The sequence below is a fragment of the Phalacrocorax aristotelis genome, chromosome 9 (assembly GCF_949628215.1).
Source record: "Phalacrocorax aristotelis chromosome 9, bGulAri2.1, whole genome shotgun sequence".
NCBI classification, from domain to species: Eukaryota; Metazoa; Chordata; class Aves; order Suliformes; family Phalacrocoracidae; genus Phalacrocorax; species Phalacrocorax aristotelis.
Window position 1 is genome coordinate 21,547,621 of NC_134284.1, and position 21,778 is coordinate 21,569,398.

The 21,778-nt window shown below is 40.8% G+C and overlaps 1 protein-coding gene across 1 annotated transcript in view; it reads right to left on the bottom strand.

The window, feature by feature from the left end:
- Nucleotides 1–2,792: 2,792 nt before the first annotated feature.
- The window catches only part of LOC142062253 (serine protease inhibitor A3M-like), a 28,775-nt gene continuing 9,789 nt past the window's right edge, over nt 2,793–21,778 (bottom strand). The window contains exons 5-8 of the mRNA XM_075104426.1: nt 6,545–7,196; nt 5,373–5,643; nt 4,577–4,724; nt 2,793–3,743 (exon numbers count right to left, since the gene is read on the bottom strand). Of these exons, the coding sequence (XP_074960527.1) occupies nt 3,549–3,743; nt 4,577–4,724; nt 5,373–5,643; nt 6,545–7,196 (1,266 nt within the window). The 3' untranslated portion in view covers nt 2,793–3,548. The remainder of the gene's footprint in view (nt 3,744–4,576; nt 4,725–5,372; nt 5,644–6,544; nt 7,197–21,778) is intronic.

Here is a 21,778-nt window from a genome sequence, read left to right on the forward strand (position 1 = left end):
GTTGTGCTGAATCTACTGAAACAATTAGAATAGGGTTGGCTTATATCTGGGTGAATTCCCATTTCCCTGACATAGTAGCTGTGATCGAGGGCTGAACAGATGACATAACTGTGGGGAGAGGGCTGGTGTGCCAATTCAAGGGCATGTTCTCCAGATATGAGGGCTGGGTCTCAAATCACATAGCTGAGAATAAGAAAGGAAAGTCCAAAGTACTGGTAGCATCTGAATAGCAGGGCTTATGTGAGTAACTGTTCTTTCTGTGATTCTGATTGCTTTGTGCCTTTTGGCATTGAGTCAGTTCCTTTCCTTACCCATGAAGTGTAAAATTGAACACATATTGTATTAGTCCTGAAATCCCACTGCTTCATGGTTTGTGACAATATACTACGTGGACTCTGCCGTGGCACAAAGCAAACAGAGCTTTACTGACTGAAGCTATCCCATCAACAAACAGCATCCCAGTGGACCATAAACAAGGTCAGACAGAATAAACTTACTGTCTGCCACATGGCTCAGAGACTGCCAAGAGAAGTTTGGCACTCAGACCTGCTGGGGCACAGCTAGGCTGCCCTTCAGGGACCCATCCCAGTGGGGCCATTTTCCCTTGCATGGGCTTTCAGCTGAGATATGCTCTCTTTAGGTAAGCCCTTTTCCTCAGAGCTTCCTGTAAGTATGACAGGTCAGGGCTGATGGACTCATAGCAGGTCATTTATCTTGGATGGTTACAATAGGGGGTCACATACTCCACTGTAAGCTGTATTGTCCTCTTCTGCTGACAGTTGCTCCAGGAAGTCAAGTGGACAACATTTCAAAGGGTATAAAGAAGCTCTAGTTCTCTTTCAGGGCTTAGTATGGATCCAGCTGTCCCATAGACTGAGAGAATGCATGTGTGGGATTAACCTGCCCTAATCAGATCTGGTTTTGTTGTAGTGGAAGACTGAAGCGTGTTAATAAAATCACCTACATGTGAATGAAAGACACCATAAAATACATGTGTTTACCCCAGACAAAATGAATTCCCAGTACTTAAATGACATTTTTAGCTTATGTCTATCAGAATCCTTCCTTTCCTTCTCTACCATTAATAGAACCAGACAGAATGAAGATGAACAGTGCCTATCAAACACTAAGACAGACAAAAACAAAACAGACAAATGATGAAAGGCAGACCAACACAATTTTCCTGGAATTAGGACAAAATGCCCCCTGTCTCCACAAAAACTTTTCAGAATTGCCCAGTTCTTAAAGAACATAATCAGGACTATGTTGAGAGCAGCATCAGCCAGGTACATTTAGCCCCCTGCCTTATGGATCTCCATAATGTGAACTATACGCATTTCTGTGCCTTCCATGTATCTATAGCATGAGACTAGGGCTTTTTTTTCCTGTCCTCTCCACATCCTCCCCTTCCAGAGGGATTTGGGCTGATCCCTTTTCCCACTCCAGGCCCCTGCCACAGCTCAGACCAACCTGCTGGTCTGCAGCGTGAAGTTCCTTAACTGGAGAACAACTGTGGTGATGCCTCACATCCTCGTAGATACCTCCCACACCCATCCAGCATTCAGAGGTGCACAGTTTGATGCTTTTGGCAGAAGCAGTCACTCCTAACACTCCAGTGTGAAAACTCCTAGTGCAGCTCTCCCCCTGCAGTTCCTTGCCTCCACTCTCAAAAGCAAAAGCCTTGGAGTAGATGGGGCAGGAAGTTGCTCCATTTGTTATTTCCTGAAACATCTGCTCTGTCCTAGCAACCGTGAGATTTTTTTCCTAACCTCTTTCCCTTTGGCAATAGGCTGAGAACCTGTTTTTCTGCCACCCCACTCTGATAAAAATCTCAGCATCCTACCTTCTAATCAGTACTGGTGCACCGATTTATCAGGGTGGGATCTCACTGGAGCTGTTCCCAGCCACCTCAGAGCAGGCAGCCTTACACCACAGCAAGTTATCATTGATCTCAACTCTGTAAAAGCCGCTGCTTCACACAGAGGTGCAGTATCTACTGGTCTACTGAGTGATGGTATCTTGTCCCAGCAGAAGCAATAGCTCAGGGCTTCCACTGAGTTCTTCCTGCTGGAGCAAGGGGACTCATACAAGGCAGCGGTCTCCAAGACCCGCTATGTCAGAAGCATGGCCCCTCCGGTATACCATACCCATGCTACAAGCACTGATTGGTCTCAGTAAAGCAGAGCTGTGCAAGGTGAACCAAGTTTGGGAGAACAGGTCAGAGGACCAGAAAGATGCCCAGGTAGGGAGCTAGTTTGTTGATTTGGAGCTTGCATTGCCTTTGCAGTGCTCACAGCACATTGCCAGGACCACTGTAGAAAAGAGCAAAGTACTTTCATGAGCATCATCTTCCCAGCAACAGGAACAAAACTCCAAAAAATTTGCAATGGTTTGAGTCAAAGGAGTGCAGCTGGAGAGCAGCTGTCAAGGCAGGAGTCAGTCTCTGAGGCAGCAGCTGTGTGATAAAGGGTTTGTTACAGACATCGGCAAGGCTGAGCACTGGGCCCCAGTGCTCCACTGCAATAAGAGTGGGAATCTGCAGACCCACAACAGCAAAAAAGTGTTTATGTATTTCTTGACAACAGGTTTTGCCCAAATAGTCACATAAGAAGAGAAAGCAAAGAATCACCATCCCCGTATGAGAAATAAAGTACTCGTTTAACAGCCTTTAAAACATATTTTACAGACATCCTGCTATGTTAATACAAGTGACTGAAGGTTTTCATTGATTTTTAAAATATTTATAACAGGATAGGAAGAGCCTGGAGACACTGAGAGTCAGTCCTTAAGTGATTGATTTAAATGACAGTGCTTATTTTATTCATCAGCCATAATAATAATTTTTGAATGACATTGTATCAGGACAATTCTTTGACAGTTTATGCCTAGTGTCACTGTCTCTCAAAGTTTTTGCTGCAAAAAGACACTTACAGTGAGTGCTACAGCAGAATAAGTCTATTGTCTCAGCACTTTTCTCCTTTTTGTTAATGTTTTTTTAAGATGTCCTGGGCAAAGAGTTGGAACATGTGAGAAAGAATAGGTTGGTTGAGGGTAAACAACAATGACCTAGTAAGCAAAGAGCTATGTAAGGAAGAAAGGACTCTGTAGGGACTGGTTCAGGTGAACACTGATCATTAACAAGTCCCATAGAACACATAATAGAATTGCAGGGACCTGTTACATGTTGGGATAAAGCTTTTGGTGAGTAACGCAGAACCGAAAGCAGTATGCACAAAACCGCTTAACAGAGAGAATACACTTGTAAAAATAACAGCAGACTTTACAAAAGACAGACTTCCAAGGAAAATTTGGAAAAAGTGTTAATAACTTGAATTACTCAACTGGGGAAAATGTTACATTTTAAAACTGTCAGTTGCTTGAGTGTCTTTTACAATTTTTTTGCTTATTAGTTTGATAAGGAAATTCCTCACGTACTTCTGAATATCCCTCAATCAGAGAGTAGCTAGTAGCACTAACTAGCCCACATGTGTGAACACTGTAGCCATTATAGCTCATGCCAAAAACCAGCATGCCCAATAACTCAGCAATTACTTCTTAGAAGGGTTGACAATTTTCCCCATGAAAAGTGTGGTGCCAGTTGTTTTGTCAGAAATCAATATAATGAAGGGCCTGTTGAATTTGATGGTAGCCGAAGGAAGGAGAACTCTGTTAAGGACTATGCCTGTGGCTCCTGCAGCTTCAGTTCCAGCCTCATCAAATTCCAGCAGGGCCTTGTGAATTGCCTGCAGGGAAAAGGAGCAAATGTTGTGGCTTATATATGGGACAGCAAGCAGGAGGTGAAGATACACACTCTCCTTATAGAATATTTAGGAGAAGAAAGGAGTGATAAAACCCAGTGGACCAAACTTTTTTGTACTGTAAATCTCCGATAGCCTGCAACAGGAGTGTTTTCCATGTCAGGACTAAATGGCGAGGGCCAAAAATAAAAATGGACACACTGTAGATACAGCCTCACCAGTGCTGAGTAGAGGGGGATAATAACACTCCATGCACTAGCTGGCTTATTTTCTTAGATGGTTTGGACTTCCACTAGCAACACTTGCTCTGATAATCCAAGGTTAATGGAAGACTGCTATTTAAATGCTAATACGGGGCAGTATTTGACATCTTTGCCACAATAAATTATCGGTTAAACTGACATGGTAAAATTCTGCTACTGCAAACTGAAGTTTTCCTGGAAAATTTGAGAATATTAAAAAATTAGGTACTAATCAACAAAAATTTCGCAACATACTCCTAATTAATAATTTACCTCACACAATCACATGTACAACAGTCATATTCCAGTGCCAAGAAACCATATAAAATCTTGTCCTACTTTTGCATGTACTTAATATCCAGCCTTTTAATAGCAATATTAAAATCATGCAAAGGTAGTACAGGAGACCCTCTCTGTAGAAAAGCACAATTACAGAGCAAGCCCCTACATGTCATTGTGAGTTTTACTTATAACTTCAGTAGAAAAAGGAAGGAAAATAAATATTTAAAAACCCCAGATATAATTGATCAGAGCAACCAATCACCACCCCATCACCAGCTCTGTCTGTTCACTTACTTGTGAAACCTGAAGATTATGGCTGCCACTAATTCCAGACAGATCAGCATTACTAGAGAATACTTCAGTTATGCCCATTTCCTTGAACAGGTTTTTAACATCGTAAGAGCCACTAATAGATGTCTTTGGTAAGTGCAGATCTAATCTCCTGTTGAACAAAGAAAGCAAAACAGCAGTGAAGCATTGCAGCCTTGTTTCAGCCAGCAGGCTGGATAGTATGCAATTCAGTGATACTTGAAAGCATACTTTTGATTGCTGATTCATTTGATGGTAGCATTTGTATTGCCTGAGCAATTTTAGCATCCAGAGAGATGTGCTGTCTTCTTGTACGTATCTCTTTGAGGTGGGAAAAAGAAACTAATTTCTTCATTGCCATTCTTTCATCCCAGGGCCACATACACAGCTACCAGATTCTTGTGGCTAGAGGGCTACAGAGAGTAAGCAGACCAACTATGGAAATGCCAAAAGAAGGGAAAAGGAGGATAAAATCTAAGACACAGTGAAGAAAATTAATTATGTTATCACCATGAAAGAAAAGGTATGGTAGCCAAAAGATAGCCAAGCAGGTCTTAAGGCAGTTGTTACAGTGCTGTGTCCCCTTCTGTCAGGGCAGAGACCCTGCAGTACCTTATTCATTATGCTCTGCTCTGACTTGTCTTGGGAATTGCTTAAAACCCTGCTTTATGAAATCAGGACATTATATCCAGGAGAAGGCAATCTGAAATTAATGCTTTCACTTATAATACACAAATAATAATTTGTTGTCAAATATAGTAATCCATCTACCTAGAGTTACCTGCTCACAAGTTTGTTATCCCATTTGCAAACAGTTTCCTTGGAGAGAGCATGTTCCACTTGCTTCATCTTTCCATCATCAGGCAGAATGAGCAAGGCTCGTGCAGTGCCCTGGTAAGGCAGCTCTACCACTTCACAAGACAGATCCTGGTCGTAGTAACTGTCATAGTCACTGTCACGCTGCATCATGTTGACTCTAACAGATATATTTGTGTTCACAAAAAAGTCATCCTCATATGTATGCAAAGGATCGAAAGACTTTTCCCAGGCAGCTAATGGGGGAAATGAGAAGATGTTGCACTCAAACATGTGAAGATCATAAAAAATGGCTGATATAAATCAGACTGACTTAAATGTTAGGATGCTGGAGAGCTGTTTATGGGAGCAGAGGATCACTGTATCACTTCAACCTTCTGCATAACACACAATACAGCATTTTAACTGTGCAGTAAGTTCAGCATAGTTAGTGTAAGTCCTGTCTTGCTGAAAAACAGCCAAAGCTTAATGAGAACCAACTGAGAGAGTCCTGATTCTATTGTAGCCACATGTTGTCATCACTCGTGCCATTTATGTCATTTAAATTCAACCACTTAAACATTCAGCCAGAGGGTCTTGTTATGCCTTTCCGTTTAGGCCATACCCTGTGCAAGCTGACTGCACCCAGCCTGGTGAGGAATTCATCAGCAGAATAAAGGATCCTAACATTCAAGCAGGGCTCCAAAAGCACAGGCCCTCAAAATGCTGTGTCCCAAGTCTTCATGCAGTGTACATAGCAGATGTACCATAGTACTGGGGACCCTGGAAATGCAAGGATGTCAGTTCACTAAGTTTGACTGGTACATGCAGTCAGCATAAAGATCTTGGAAACATCTTTAGTCATTATGCCTTCAGACCAGTGAGACTGTGTGCAGTGGGTCCATGCCTATGAGGCAGTCCACTACAGCGGGACTTCTCTCTCCACAGCTTTCAGGCAAACTGGGCCAAAATCAAGCAATCAATATTTCTCAACAACCAGATACCCTGTTTTTGGCCACATCTAATTTTTATTTTGAAGGTTCTGCACAGTTTATCTCTTTCCTAAATAGTAACTCTGCTAACAAATCATCAAGAGCTCCCTACAATTTCTGTTTTGCATCAGAATCATCTACTGGAATATTACGTTAAATATCTTACCTTTAAAATAAATGTAGTTAACAAGAACCAATACAGTACTTGCATCAAGATGATCAATTAATTCAGGAATTCTCCCCTTGGTTTTCTCCTTTACATATCTATTGATTTGCTTCTTAGCTTCTTCTGGTTTTTGGAAATTGCTAGAAAAAAATTCTGCATCATAAAATTCTTTGGTATTTTGTAAAAATGACTCCTCTGGTTCATATCCAATAGCTGTAAAAAGGGCATTCCCTATATTTAATATGATGTTAACATCAGTACAGTTTAGTACTGCTAAAACTTTGTGAAAACTTTCATGTATATCATGTATGCGAGTCTCAATCAGACCATCAAAGCCCAATCCTTCAAAAATCTGAGACAGGGTGGTTGACTTAGCACCAACAGCCAGCACAACAAAGGCAGTGGAGATGCTCATGGGAGAAAAGAAAACATTTTTATCAGTTTCTTTTAATATAGCCTGCTTGTAAAATCTAAATACAAAATCTGCATAGTTAGAGCCTTGCTTGTCACAGTGATGTGCTACTAAATTTTCTGTGCCGTCGTGCAGATTAGTATTGACTTCATGGCAATTGTCTTCATGGTGGCAATGGGTTATGGTACAAAGAACAGAAAGCAGTAAACACAGGCACAGGAGATACTTCATCTTCTTTTCAAATTATTCTGTCAGAAAATAAACAGTCATTAGATGAGCAGATGGTAATGATGAGCTTGGTAGTAAGAAATAATGAATAGTTTGTTAGCATAAATATTATATAGTGCAACTGTAATGATCTAAAGTACATAGGGTATTTAAAGTGCCCGTGGACACAATGCCAAATGTCATTAATAAATTCACCCAAATTATAAATTAAAATGTCAGGCATAAAGAAATCCTAATATTCCACTGTAACTGCCCTGAAAAGGCAGTTCTCTTCTTCATTGGTAATGAAAGTATAGAGCCAAAGTCTATATTAATCTCTGTTAACAATGATATTGTCTTTGGATCATTGTCTCCTACAGGGTGCATCTAAACAAACAAGTTAGCATGAGGTAAGACAGGGTGTGGGTTTCAAAGACATCAAATGCTCCACAGTACCTGCCCAAATGCAGTTTAGTAAATGTGAGGAAATTGGAGGCAACTCACTTCTCACTGAAAGAGGGATAAATTCCCTCACTTTCATGAGAGGAGAGCATACGGACAGATGGCTATCATGGACTATTTGGTGCTTGTTAAATTCACACCTGTTTACTTCATGGTTACTTACTTACATGGCCTGTCATTGGCCACTGCTGATAGGTGATGGATGAGTGTCATCTACATAAACTTCATGGCAAAATTCAAGGCAGTAGCCTGGAGCATCCTGTGCCATAACAGCAGGGCATTCAGAAGTGGACATAAAGATGTATGGGAAGCAGCAGGCTTGCACCAGGTAATAAGGTGCATGGTTCATGTTTGGAACAAAGGGTCCCTCCTTGTGGGGGGCTGCAACAAGTGTATACAATGTGTTAAATGCTGGTTCACCCCTTACTATGGGTTAACCTGCATGGAATTTTTGGCTCCCTTTAGAGACACAGGAAGGACCTGGGTCCAAGGGGAAAAGAGGATCACAGATCCCATTTGGAAGTCAAAGGACACTCAGGTTAATCCCCGTGGGGATGATAAGTTTCTTAGTTATGCTTGTTCTCCCAGTGTTGACATGCTATACTTCACATGAGCCTCCCGTCCTACACAGGAGCTGGAACAAGTCTCTACTTTACTGAATTCAGTTCCCTGCTATTCTGGGGAGGGATCTCATATAAACCCTCTTCTGAAATGTAACAAGCTATCTGAAAATAAGCTTTTTGCCCTTGCAGCTTCTACATGAAAGCTTTTCTGGAACTTTTCTACTGTTATGTCTCCTCTCATTCTGGTTTCCAGCGAGCACAGCCTGTTTGTATACTTCTCTTCCAGGAATGCATCTATGCAAACTAGAGAGCTGGGCAATCAGCAACTGAATGAAGTTTAACAAGGGCAAGTGCCAGATTTTGCACCTGGGGCACATCAACCCTGGATGTACATACCGGCTGGGGAATGAGAGGCTGGAGAGCAGCTCTGCAGAGAGGGACCTGGGGGTTCTGGTTGATGGCAGGCTGGACATGAGCCAACAGCATGCCCTGGCAGCCAAGAGGGACAACCGTGCCCTGGGGTGCCTCAAGCCCTGCACTGCAGCCGGTCGAGGGAGGGGATTGTCCTGCTCTGCTCTGTGCTGGTGCGGCCTCACCTTGAGTGCCGGGTGCAGTTTTCGGCACCACAGTGTCTTAAGGATATAAACCTACTAGAGAGTGTCCAGAGGAGGGCCTCGAAGTTGGTGAAGGGGTTAGCACAAAAACTATACAAGAAGCGGCTAAACTACTTGGTTTGTTCAGCCTGGAGAAGGGGAGGCTGAGGTCAGACCTCATCACAGTCTGCGGCTCCCTCACAAGGGGAGGAGGAGGGGCAGGTGCTGATCTCTTCTCTCTGGTGACCAATGACAGGACGTGAGGGAATGGCAGGAGGATGTGCCAGGGAAGGTTTAGGCTGGGTATTAGGAACAGGTTCTTCCCCCAGAGGCTGGTGGAGCACTGGAACAGGTTCCCCAGGGAGGCAGTAACGGCACCAAGCCTGACTATATTCAAGAAGCATTTGGACAACACTCTCAGAGACATGGTATGAATTTTGGGGTTGTCTTGTGCAGGGACAGGAGTTGGACTCAATAATCCTTGTGGGTCCTTTCCAACTCAGGACATTCTATGATGCTATGGTTTTCCCATGTCCTGCCAAGTTCTCTTGGTCCCATAATCATTCCCAGATGTGAAAGATGACTGATCTACTACCTAAACAAGATTTAGTTAGTTTCTGAGGGCCAAGTTCCAGGATTTGTGGTGATTAACCAGTTGCTTTATTTTTTTATCGGTATGGCAGTCTTCCTTGGTTTTATAGCAAACTTATACACTAGCTTTGTGTTCTCATATCTGCTAGGATCTGAGTATGTTGCATACGTCTGAGAGCAGACAGTGACCATGGCAGTGACTGGCAGTAAGAACTGTTAACACTAAATTTTAATTTCCTTAAACCAAAAGATGGAGTATGGCCCTAGATGGGAATATGATTCAACTATTTGCATCTCTCAAGCAGAACTCGTCCCCTTCCTCCCAGCCAAAAAAATCCCCCTTATGTACCACAGACAAACAAAGCAATCATGTAGTACAGAGGGTATTTCAAAACTACTTGCTGCTTAACATTTCATAGACTGTTTTTCACTAGTTATTTGAGATATTGCACACTTAAGTGAAAAGAAGATAATTTTTGACTGTCCATGACCACTTCCTGTGTCCAAACAGAGCTTAGTCCAAATTTCGAAGAATTTCTGAAGGAAAGAGTATGGGTTTTCTGCAGCAACCTTATATTAGGCATGGCTCTGTTTTTAACTTCTACTATAACAGATCAATTTTAAAACTTCTTTTGCTATCACAGCTCTCCACAGAAATATTAAAGAAGAACTTCTACCAGAAGCTGGAAAACACTGAAAATTGTCATCAAGTCTTCCCCACATACTTTTCCCTTTAGAGACGTTAATCACATTAATTTCAACATTTTGAAATTAGAAAATTTCAGCCACAAATACTTTTTGTTACCACTCCAAAGCTGAAGAAATTGGAAAGGCTTTATTAAATCTGGGCTGTATTTTTATATACAAATTGGAAATTCAGAATATAATTCTCTGCGAAACCACAGATTAGCTTGTCTATGGGAATAAAAAGGGTAATTAAATTTAAATTGTGGCCTTCCGCCCACCCCATACACTCAACCCAGTCCTCATTAGAGAGCTTGGCCTTAGTAATTCAATGGTTTTTTTATACAGTAAGTCACCAGAAGAATTATAAATTGGACCTGATTGTTCAATCACTAGTGGGATTATGCTAATCTCGACCCACTGTGAAGGCTGTTTCCAACCTAAAAGGTGATTTCATCAGTATTCTAAACTAAAAACTACTTAATAAGTCCCCATGACTTCAAATTTATTTTATTCTAATTTCAGGCTAAGGGTATTCCCCCAGAAAAGAAGGTCCCACTGGTCCCTTGCATGTTTGCTCGATTAATATTTCATCACAAAATCTGCACATAACCAGTTCATAAGAAGACAAATGAAATTAACCTAACATGAAAATCCCATTGACTGCAGAAAGCATCATTTGCAAGTCTCTAAGAAAAATACATGTACGGTACTTACAAAATCAGCAGCTCTGTTGCATTCAGCTGACCATGCTCTTCTCCACAGTTACTTATACTGCTACATCATCTTCTGCTTAATTTCCACTGTTAAACATTAAACAGACCTGATGAAAATTAGATCCAACCAAAAAAAAGGAGGTAACTGAGCAAATATTAATGAAATAGGGTTTCCAAGGATCACCTCTTCAATTCTGCCAATGGAGCTGACAATCTTCAGCCATTTGAATAGTATCTGTGACTTTCTGTCTGTTGCCTCTGACCATGTGGAGGAGCTTAGCGCAAACATTGTGTAATTAGGACCCTGCTGGAAACCAAGAGGTTGTGCCTGGGATCACTGGAAACCGGTGCTAACTCCTGGTGCCGGAAGTCAGACGTTCTGTGCTGTGCTGAAGCACACATGGAACAGACAGCCACACACCACAGCAGTTCAGCGGTCTTCCAAAGTCTGACCAGAGCCAAATCTTCCTCCTGAATATGGACTCTGAACTATTTGCCTGTACCTTCTCAATCCAACTCTAATTGCACACTGTTGAGAGGATATGTGATAGACGTGTTTCCCTGGGAGATTTCCTACTCTGATGTGGTCCGTTCATTTAGCTCAGCTCTGTGTGCATCTGAGTTACTGCCTCAGATAGGTGGTGGGAATACAAGTAGCAAGCTGTTTTCTTTAGTCCCACACATGCACGTACTGCATGTGTGCACCCACTTCTCCTTCTCCTTGTCCCTCTTTCACAAATTTAAATTGTTGGGAAGAAAAAAAACCAGCCAACCACTGCTTGTTTCTATTAACTTTTTTGCAACAGGAATAAAATTCTAGTGGATCAAGCTGACTGAATTTTTCCAGTTAACAACAAAGACTATGACTGAGTGGTGACTCTTTTTCCTTTGCACTTGTTTACTCGCATGTGTGATTTTGTCATTACAAACATAGATAAACATGAAGACAGAACATAGATAAACCTTGTTGTGACACTCCCTGTCTTTGTTTTCCTCTTTGTTTCTTTTTCCCCTTTCCTTTTCACTTGCACCTTCTAATTCTGGCTGTAAAAGGTCACAAACCCAGAGATTATTTTACTCATCAAAGCCTAGGTGAATGACAGGTGATGGTGGTCAAGGACGAACAGTGTTATAAAATGTTTATAAGCCTCTTGTTTTCTTTTTCATTTGTGAGGCCTTGTAATTACTGTTTTGTTTTTAATAATGTTAAGCTGCACTTTAACAAGGCATTTCCCTAGCATTTCATTATAGCAACAGCAATAAGGTGCTACACCAACTTTAAACTAAAATGATGAATAGATGCACGCATACCAGGTGCACTATGCACTGCCATGTGCTATTTACAGTCCCACCTCTCTACTGACCACAATTCCAACTCTGAAACTGTGTCATGAAATCACATTAACCAGATTCAAACTGATCAATCATCTACTGAACTAGATCTTGCTTCTCTACTACTTACGTTAATAGGACTAAAAGTCCAAAATACTGAAATAACCAAACAGATGTGGTTTATTTCTTCCAATAATTAAAACCATGACAAAGTATACATTACCCAAGTTGTGCTATGTTACTGCTGTGTGCTTCATGTAGGTCAGTATCTACACCACACCCCAACTCACATTTTGACTCCTTTGGAAGACACAGACCCATATAATATTTCATGCATATACCAACATCTTGCAAACAGCTTCCTGCCAGTTTGTTTTTTTTTGACCAAATAATTCTGAAGCAGGTTTAAAGAGATCCTAATTATTAACGAATGGCTGGTATATTTGATGACAACAGAACCATTCAACTTGTCCAATGTTTTTCTTATGCTTCTACACCTTAGGTCAGGAAATTATAGTTTTCGTGTCAACTTAGCAACAATAATATTTCTTCTAGGATTAAGGCTCACAGACACACAGGTTACTTCAAATATCAAAAAAATCTTTATCCCTATAGACCCATTGTAAGTAACACAAAGATTTGTAAGTGTAAAGTACATAGACCACAAGTATATTGACATAGCAAAAATATGAAGGAAACAGAGTGTGGAATTAGGAAGGTAATAGGCATTGCCTTCCCCTCCCTTTCCACCTCATAGTTTCAAGTTATTTAATAGTCTTTGGGAAGGATCAGACAGTCAGAGTGGAGGGAAAATTGTTAAGACTGAAGATGTATGCATGTCTGGTGAACTATGGTTCTTCTAGTCTGGATGAGGTATATAATGAAGAAAAAAGGCCCAATCTGCACGCAGTGGTTATGCCATTCTTTCAATACTTCTTGGAGAATCTCCTCAACTGTTCTGACAGGAACACAAAATTCATTAGTTTAGAAAGGGAATGTGAAATGAGGATGAAAAGCAGTCTGTACTTAGTGATGAGACCATTCAAGAGGAGGGAGAAGTTCTGCTCACGGACCTGTTTTTCCTTTGAAGTAGCATCACTGATAATATGTATGAACTAAGTAGAGAGCAGGGACTAGAATAAAAAAGAAATACTATACCAATGGCAATGACCAAGGGTTAACACTCATCACCATTTTTTGGTTGGAAAACCCATGTCAGTTACAAATTACCTACTAAAATATAGAAGGTGTGTTACATGTATAGCGCACCAATAACTACACCTCCAACTGCAGCTTCACAAGTGTGCAGGTTGGCAGATATGACACAGGACTTATGGAAGACTTGAAACTTCGTAAAAAAGGGGCAGGAAAGTAGGCAGGTTGCTCTAACATTAGAAACCTTTATTTAGACCATGAAATCTTTCAAAAGAAGGCCTGTTCTTCATTATTTCTGCATGTAACAGCTTCACCATGGAGTTGCTTTTAAGACTTGAGTGTTTCTGTAATACTAAGACTAGTAACAAAATAGCTTTCTGAGATTTTCATATCTAAATTATTTCCTACAGAGGTCTTATGAAAGAATAGTATGTATTCCATTTCCTTTTCCTTCTAACCCCCAAAATAGTTGACAAAACAACCATGTTGCATTCTTAGTAATTATAAAGATCTCCAAGAATATTTTCCATTGACCAAATACTGTTCAGGATACTAGAATGACTTCAGGATGGGATGGACTGCCTGATGAGAGAACCACTGGGTTGAAAATTCAGGATAGATTGCTAGCTCTGTTGAGCAGCTCAGCTTTGACCTTGGTAGTATTACTAACACTATCTGATGGGCTTCACGTTTCTCATTGGTAAGATAAAAATGACACATCTAACTTCTGGATTGAGATAAGATGATGTGAAAATAAAAAGTTACTTTCAATGACCTTTAGCATCATTTCAGCTCTTTACTGGGTTTAATGAAGACAGGACCATTTTTTATCAGTTTGATACTATGGCATCTCCCTCAGTAACAGTGATACACAATTTGAAAATATGTGGCCTGCAGGGTGCCACTTTATACATCTTCAAAGTGAAATTGGAAATGTTTCTCTGCTGCAAGCTTCCATAAAATGTCCTCTGGACTTTACAGAAAGTGTCTTCTTTCCTTGCATCCAAGAGGTGCCATCTACCTAGGCACATTACAGCATGGGGAGAGGTGATTAAGCATACATAAATTACAAGTATTAATATTATGCATGAACCACATGACACTGCCCAAGCCAATCCTTTTACCAGAATTTTTCTCTTTCATGACTAGGAAATGCAAATATCTGTTGCCAGTACCTATGACACAAGAATCTTGTACAGGAAAATAGAGAAGGATAAGATCATTGTGCTCACTAAAAGTTCTTTTTTCACCTTCCAGTTTGACCCAAGCACCATGCCAACAAGGATTGTTTCACCTGAACCTCTTCATCCATTTCTAGTCCAGTGTTGTGTTTTTAAAATCATATTATTTACCTATGGTAAGGCACCTGAATCCCACTCTGACTGTTTAAACAAAGAAAGGAAGGATGATCATCCTCAGTGAATAGCTATAAGCAGAGAGGAAGCTAAGTTTATACAAAGTGAATCTGTGACTGAGCTGGGAAGGCAAGCAGAAACTCCCAAGCCCCAGCCCAGTGCTGTGCAACTACTGGCCTATCCTTCTTTCCTAATAATGTTCTTGCGTTAAAGAAAGAAAGAAATTAATCAATTAATTATGGGTTTCCAACAGCAATATAGTACTTAAAATTGTAATAAATGTGTGTCTATACAACATGAAAATAGAGTTAACAAGAACCATCCCAATGAGTAATTCAAGACTTAAGCAACTAACATTATTTTGAAAGCCTTCATTAAAAAGTTCTTCTTCACCTTCCCATTTGGTCCACTGACCCTGCTATCTGGGACCATCTCATCTGAATTGCTTCCTTTACCTCCTCTGTACTCCTGAGCGATACCGAATCAAGTGCCTACCTTTAATCACACAGCTGACCAAGTAAGGTTGATCAAAGTGGATTGAAATAAACAGTAATGACATTCTTCTGTGACTCAGAAGCTCAGCTGCCCAAGCGCACAATATGGATTTTGGCTAATGCTCAAAGAAAGGACCCAGAAAGTGGTCTTGCAAGCCACAGAAACAATTTACCTTGTTATTCTTTGTCAGTCTCTCTACTCATAAAGAACAGTTCTGTTGAAATGAGGGTGCAAACACAGGAGTCCACCAAGGAACAAACACAGAAGGGAGGCATGTTTCAATTTTATTTTGAATGGATATAGTTTAGATTAAGCTTTGTTTTGGCCACTGCTTGTAACTATGCTGGGAGGAGATTTAGGCCAACACCACATAGCTTTTAAAAATCCTACTCTAGATCAATATGCAGACAAGTGAAAAAAGCCATTTTCCCATATAATCAACCATTACACAAGCATCTCAAATTTCTTAGTTTTAACAGAAAACTGTTGGAATTGTGACTATTTCAGTACAGATCAAAACTTCCCTACCCCAGACTAATCAATTCCCTGTTCTAGTGTTGGCTTCTAAATACTGACATCTGCTCAGACATTCTTTTCCTGCCTTTCTTTGTGTCACCCACAGGCACTTGCAGACCACTCTCATCTCCTTGGTACACCATGCCTCTACTCCCTGCTACCTCTATCAGCTTGGAGAACAATGACCAACAGCTCCTAGTGAAGAATCATGGAGGAAGGCATTCCCAAAGGAGTTACAGCAAGATCCTTCATCAAAAGTCAATCTCTGGGGACCAGGAAAAGCCCAGACTGATTTTCACAGAACACCCAGGTGTCTTCTTCCATAGAGCAGCAGAGCATTATGGCATTCCTAGGGCTGGGGACAGCAAGAATGGGGCTCAGGTGTATAGAGCAAAAAGGTTAATCAGGTCACAAGAACTTCTAGGTGATGATGTCCTGCTCCCAGGTTCATTTATCAGCCAGTGAGAGTTTTTTTTATTTTCCTTGATGATGTAACATTTTTAAATTAATGCCTTTGGTAGAACTTAGGTGGGTGGGGATTATGAAAACCAGTTTGAACTGGTCTCCAGCCTTTGTGAATGCTCCAGCTCTCATACTAATGATGATTGAATTAATCTTTTAACAAACACGTTTGTTTTTCTAATTCACCTCCACACTCGTAATAGCTATAGCTCCAAACCGAACACCCAAATATTACAGCGCAGATGACATTTAGCATCTCCTGCTTTTCGGAGATCTCTGAACTATTGAGATCCCTCCTAAGGTAATTTGTAAAGCACAATGACTAGGATCTCCTCACCAGAAACAGAATCCTGCAAGCCAGGACTAAGCCTAAGAGGATTCACTGCCGCCAAAAGAGGCTTTTTCTTTTTTTTTACCAGCATGTTCTAAACACATTTTCCTTCATAGCTTACTGTAAAAAGTTATTTTTACTACTGCTCCATGGGCACTCAGTGCACAGCTAAAGCTAAGAAGTCCATAAATCCTTTGAGCTGGGGGTACCTACTTCATGTTTGGCTTATAACTGAGCTGCAACTTCAGCATTATGTTACTTACAATCTACTTCACAAATGTTCACTTCAACTTTTTTCTGCATCTGAGAAACTTGCCAAGATTGTTCAAGTACTCAGATTCTTCCTGTAGCCCTTATTGTACCCTTAAAAATCCTTTATCAGAAAAACTTCTTGGAGGTTGTTTGAAGGAGCAATTTCCATGTAAGAAAGCAGAGTCAGAGAAATCAGAACATTTTCAGGAATGAGTTGGCTTTGTCAACATTTTCAAACAGAAATGATTAAAATGTTCCACACTAACTTCTATTTTACAAGATGCCATCAAGTGATAAACTTTTCTACACTTTACCAATAAAATGGAAGAAAATGTCAAAATTATTTTCAGGAAATTTGTTGAGATTTTAAATTTGGAAACAACATTGGAAAATTCAACACCTTGAAATTTCTCTTGGGAGAGAAATGTCATTTATTGGCTGTGAAGATAATACCAATAAGGGACTATAGACATTATCTAAAGGCTATTGTAGAAAAATACTGATTGCAAAGAAAGCAGTTGTTTACAATCAAGTTTAGATCAAGCACTTATTTCTTCAAGACAAGATGGAAAAAACTTCTGCATCAGTTGTAGGGGACCTGAACAATGAGGAAGTCCTTACTTAGTCACTCGAAGTTTTATTCTCCTTTGCCTTTTTTCATGGACTTAAAATAGATTTGTCATATAATGTAAGGTCATAGATATAGAGGAAAAATAGTTTAGTGCTGGTATAATGAGAGCTAATTCACATTAAAAAAATAAATTTTAAAGAGGAAAGTTTGGTATGAATCTGATAGGAAAAACAGACTAGTAATGAGATATTCCCATTAAAAAACCTAAATGTATATTTGATAGAGAAACAAAACCCAGAAACATCAAATAAGAGATAGATCTGGTTGAAGTCTTTGTGAAGGTACACTGGTATATAGCTATTTCCTACTGAACCACTGAGCTGATAGAAGTGTTGCTGTTAATTGAGGAAATAAAAATGCTCTTAACTGCCAACACCATGCTGCTGTCTTAGACACCCTCAGGCATAGCAAAAGGAAATAAACACTTAGGCTTTGGCTCTGAATTGAGCCCATAGATACACAGTATATGTACAGATAACATTATCCTATAAGCCATATAAAATCACCACCCTTAGCTTAGACTAAAGGTTCAACTACTTCAGTATCTAGTGTTGCACATAGTATACACAGTGTGGGCATGCCATGGCACAGAGACACACCGATGTTTCCTTTCTCTCTCTTCCTTTCTTTTTATCTCCCACCACTTGGTTTCCTTTTTCACTGAGTGTGGACATGACATATTCAGTGGTCTAGGCAGCACCACTGCAAAATCTCTATCCTGAGTGACAATGCCTAACTTGAGACCACCACACCATATATAAAACAAGGGCTTCTTTTATCATATTCTTTGCTTTGTAATTATTGACAGTGATTTCCCTCTGCCATTTTATCAGCCAGTCACTGAGTACTGTGAGATCCTTACCCATGAACAACGTGGGACCACCAGCAAAATGCGTCACCTCACAATAAGTCCCACATGAACCCTGACTTATATGATAATACATGCCTGAACTTGTTGCTTATAAAATGTTCTTATGCCCTACTAGCTTAGGATTTTTTTGAGACCCTTCATTGAGGAATCTTATCTTTTTTCTGAACTATGTGATATATATCAATCAAACCATTGTATTCCATGCACATATCAACTCTTTCAAAGGATCCTTTGGTAAAGGATTCTGGCTACTTCTGTAAAAGACAAGAAAAAATGTTTCTATAAATACATTAGCAACAAAAGGAGGGCTAAGGAGAATATCCCTTTTTTATTGGATGCAGGGGAAACACAGTGGCAAAGGAAAGGAAAATGGCAAAGGATGAGGAAAAAGCTGATTTTTTTTTGCCTCACTTTTTAATAGTAAGACTAGTTATTTTCTGGGTACCCAGCCCCCTGAGCTGGAAGGCTGTCATGGGGAGCAGAAAGAAGCCCCCATAATCCAAGGGGACCTTGGATAGTTAGTGACCTGCTACACCACCTAGACACACACAAGTCTATGGGGCCAGATGGAATCCACCCAACGGTACCGAAGGAGCCGACAGAAGTGCTCAGCAAGCCACTTTCCATCCTTTATCAGCAGTCCTGGCTAACTGGGGAGGTCCCAGTTGACTGGAGGTTAGCAAATGTGACACCCAGCTACAAGAAGGGCTGGAAGGAGGATCCAGGGAACTACAGGCCTGTCAGTCTGACCCCAATGCAGGGGAAGGTTATGGAGCAGATCATCTTGAGCGCCATCGTATGGCATGTACAGGACAACCAGGTGATCAGGCCCAGTCAGCATGAGTTTATGAAAGGCAGGTCCTGCTTGAATAACCTGATCTCCTTCTGTAACAAAGTGACCCGCTTAGCGGATGAGGGAAAGGCTGTGGATGTTGCCTACCTAGACTTTAGTAAAGCCGTTGACACCGTTTCCCACAGCATTCTCCTGGAAAAACTGGCTACTCATGGCTTGGACAGGTGTACTCTTCATTGGGTAGAAGAATCGCTGGATGCTGCGTCCAAGGAGTTGTGGCGAATGGAGTTAAATCCAGTCAGCGGCTGGTCACAAGTGGTGTTCCCCAGGGCTCAGTACTGGGGGCAGTTCTGTTTAATACCTTTATCAATGATCTGGACAAAGGGATCTAGTGCACCCTCAAGAAGTCTGCAGACGACACCAAGTTGTGCAGGAGCGTTTACCTGCTTGAGGGTAGGAGGGCTCTGCACAGGCTGCATCAATGAGCCAAGGCCAAGTGTATGGGGTTCAACAAGGCCAAGTGTCAGGTCCTGCACTTCTCTTGCAAAAACCCTGTGCAACGCTACAGGCTTGGAGACAAATAGCTGGAAATCTACACGGTGGAAAAGGACCTGGGGGTGTTGGTCAACAGCTGGCTGACTATGAGCCAGCAGTGTGCCCAGGTGGCCAAGAAAGCCAACAGCATCCTGGCTTGTATCAGGAATAGTGTGGCCAGCAGGACTAAGGAAGTGGTCATCCCCCTGTACTCGGCACTGCTGAGGCCGCACCTCAAATATTGTGTTCAGTTTTGGGCCCCTCACTAGAAGAAAGACATTGAGGTGCTGGAGCATGTCCAAAGAAGGGCAACAAAACTGGTGAAGGGTCTGGAGCACAAGTCTTATGAGGAGTGACTGAGGGAACTGGATTTGTTTATCCTGGCGAAGAGGAGGCTAAGAGGAGACCTTATCACTCTCTGCAACTACCTGAAAGGAGCTTGTAGCAAGGTGGGTATTGGTCTCTTCTCCCAAGTAATGAGTAATAGGATGAGAGGAAACGGTCTCAAGTTGCACCAAGGGAGGTTTAGATTGGATATTAGGTAATACTACTTCACTGAAAGGGTTGTCAAGCATTGGAACAGGCTTCCCAGGGAAGTGGTTGAGTCACCATCCCTGGAGGTTATGTAAAAGATGTGTAGATGGTGCTTAGGGCCACAGTTTAGTGGTGGATTTGGTAGTGTGAGGTTAATGGTTGGACTCAATGGTACTGTCTTTCTGACCTAAATGATTCTATGATGCTGTGAAAGTCATGTTATTTCTTCAATATGTTGTCATACATATCTATACAACTACAAATTCTACAGTTTTCAAAATAATGAAGTTGGACTAACTGTTCTGCAATTCAACGCATGCTCATTTGCATCTTTTTTTAAAAACCTATGTCACGTTTGTCACTTATTACTGTAGTACAGAGATCTAACTCATGCATCACAGTGGAAAGATTAATGTTTTTCTTCTTGAGACAGCTAAGAGCTCTTGCATGCATACTAAACAGTCCTGGCAATTTGCTATTACTTTCTCTTTGTTTTCTTTTTTTCTAAAAACTCTTCTATTGTTAGTTCAACTTGAAATAGTTGTTCAGGTTCAACCACTGCAAAGGAAGTATACATGCAATGGATCGAACTTTTCTATTTTGCCAGTACCCCCCTTGAGCACTTCTTTTACACTTTGAACATCTACTGGCCCCTTGTGCTCTCTGGCAGGTTTCTGATGTCTTTAAAAAGAGTATATTAATATATGCTATGACCTCTGCAAGTTTTTTTTTCCTCAAAGTTGTCCTTTTCCTTTCTTATTACAGTTTTAGATTTAATGTTGTGTGGTTGTTCTTTTTGGCAGGGTGCTTTCCCCTGTTTGATCATGACTTCCATTTTTCTGAAGTTTTTCCTCATAATTCTAATTTGCTTTGCTGTGTAAATATGGCAGTCTTTTTTTCCCTTTTAAGTTAGGTTTTTTGGATTTACATCCAAATGCTTGCACTGCTGCAGGATCTGGTTATGTCAGAAAACTGTTTGTGACCTAGCAAAATCTGCAATGCTTCTAAATCAATATAAATTACAAAAAACTGTCAGAACATGTAGAAAAGTATCCTGTTGGGGTTTGCTATGGATCCAGCGATGTAGTCAAAGTCAAACGAAAACAAATTGAATACATCTAATTTTCAGTTTGGGAAATACTGAATTTATTCTTCCTTATTGCCCAATTTGAATGCCATGCAGATGAGTTTTTCTTCACTGTGATTTTTAATTTGGAAGTGGGTTCCTCTACAAAAACATGATAGCTTCTAAGCATGTTTCTTTTTTTCCTGTCATAATCTATTAAAAATGTATGATCTAGGTGGCCTGTATTTAGTTTATGGAATAACAGGAACCACAGCTGAAAACACATGCCAAGACTGGTAACATAGTTATTGCAGGGAGTCAAGAGAGAGCTTTTCGGAAGAGAGACACACACACATGGAGCTACACACTTGATAGAGCACAAACAGCACATTGTTTGTAGCCTTTGAAATGAACATCTCTGCATCAATGAAATGCCCAACCTTCCCCAAAAGTTCTCCTCTGAACAGAGGTAACCTACTCTGTGCTGAACAGGGATTTACTGCTCAGGCCAAAGGCAGAGGGCTTTCTGAAGCTCATTATTAGCATTACCGTGCCGATTGAATGTATATGAGTAGTATATTAATAACTGTTTGTTGACACCAGGCAAAAAAGCCTGCCTGAACAATACTTAAGCCTCAGTTCTGAATTACAGAAATAAAATAGCAAAATTAGAAACTTT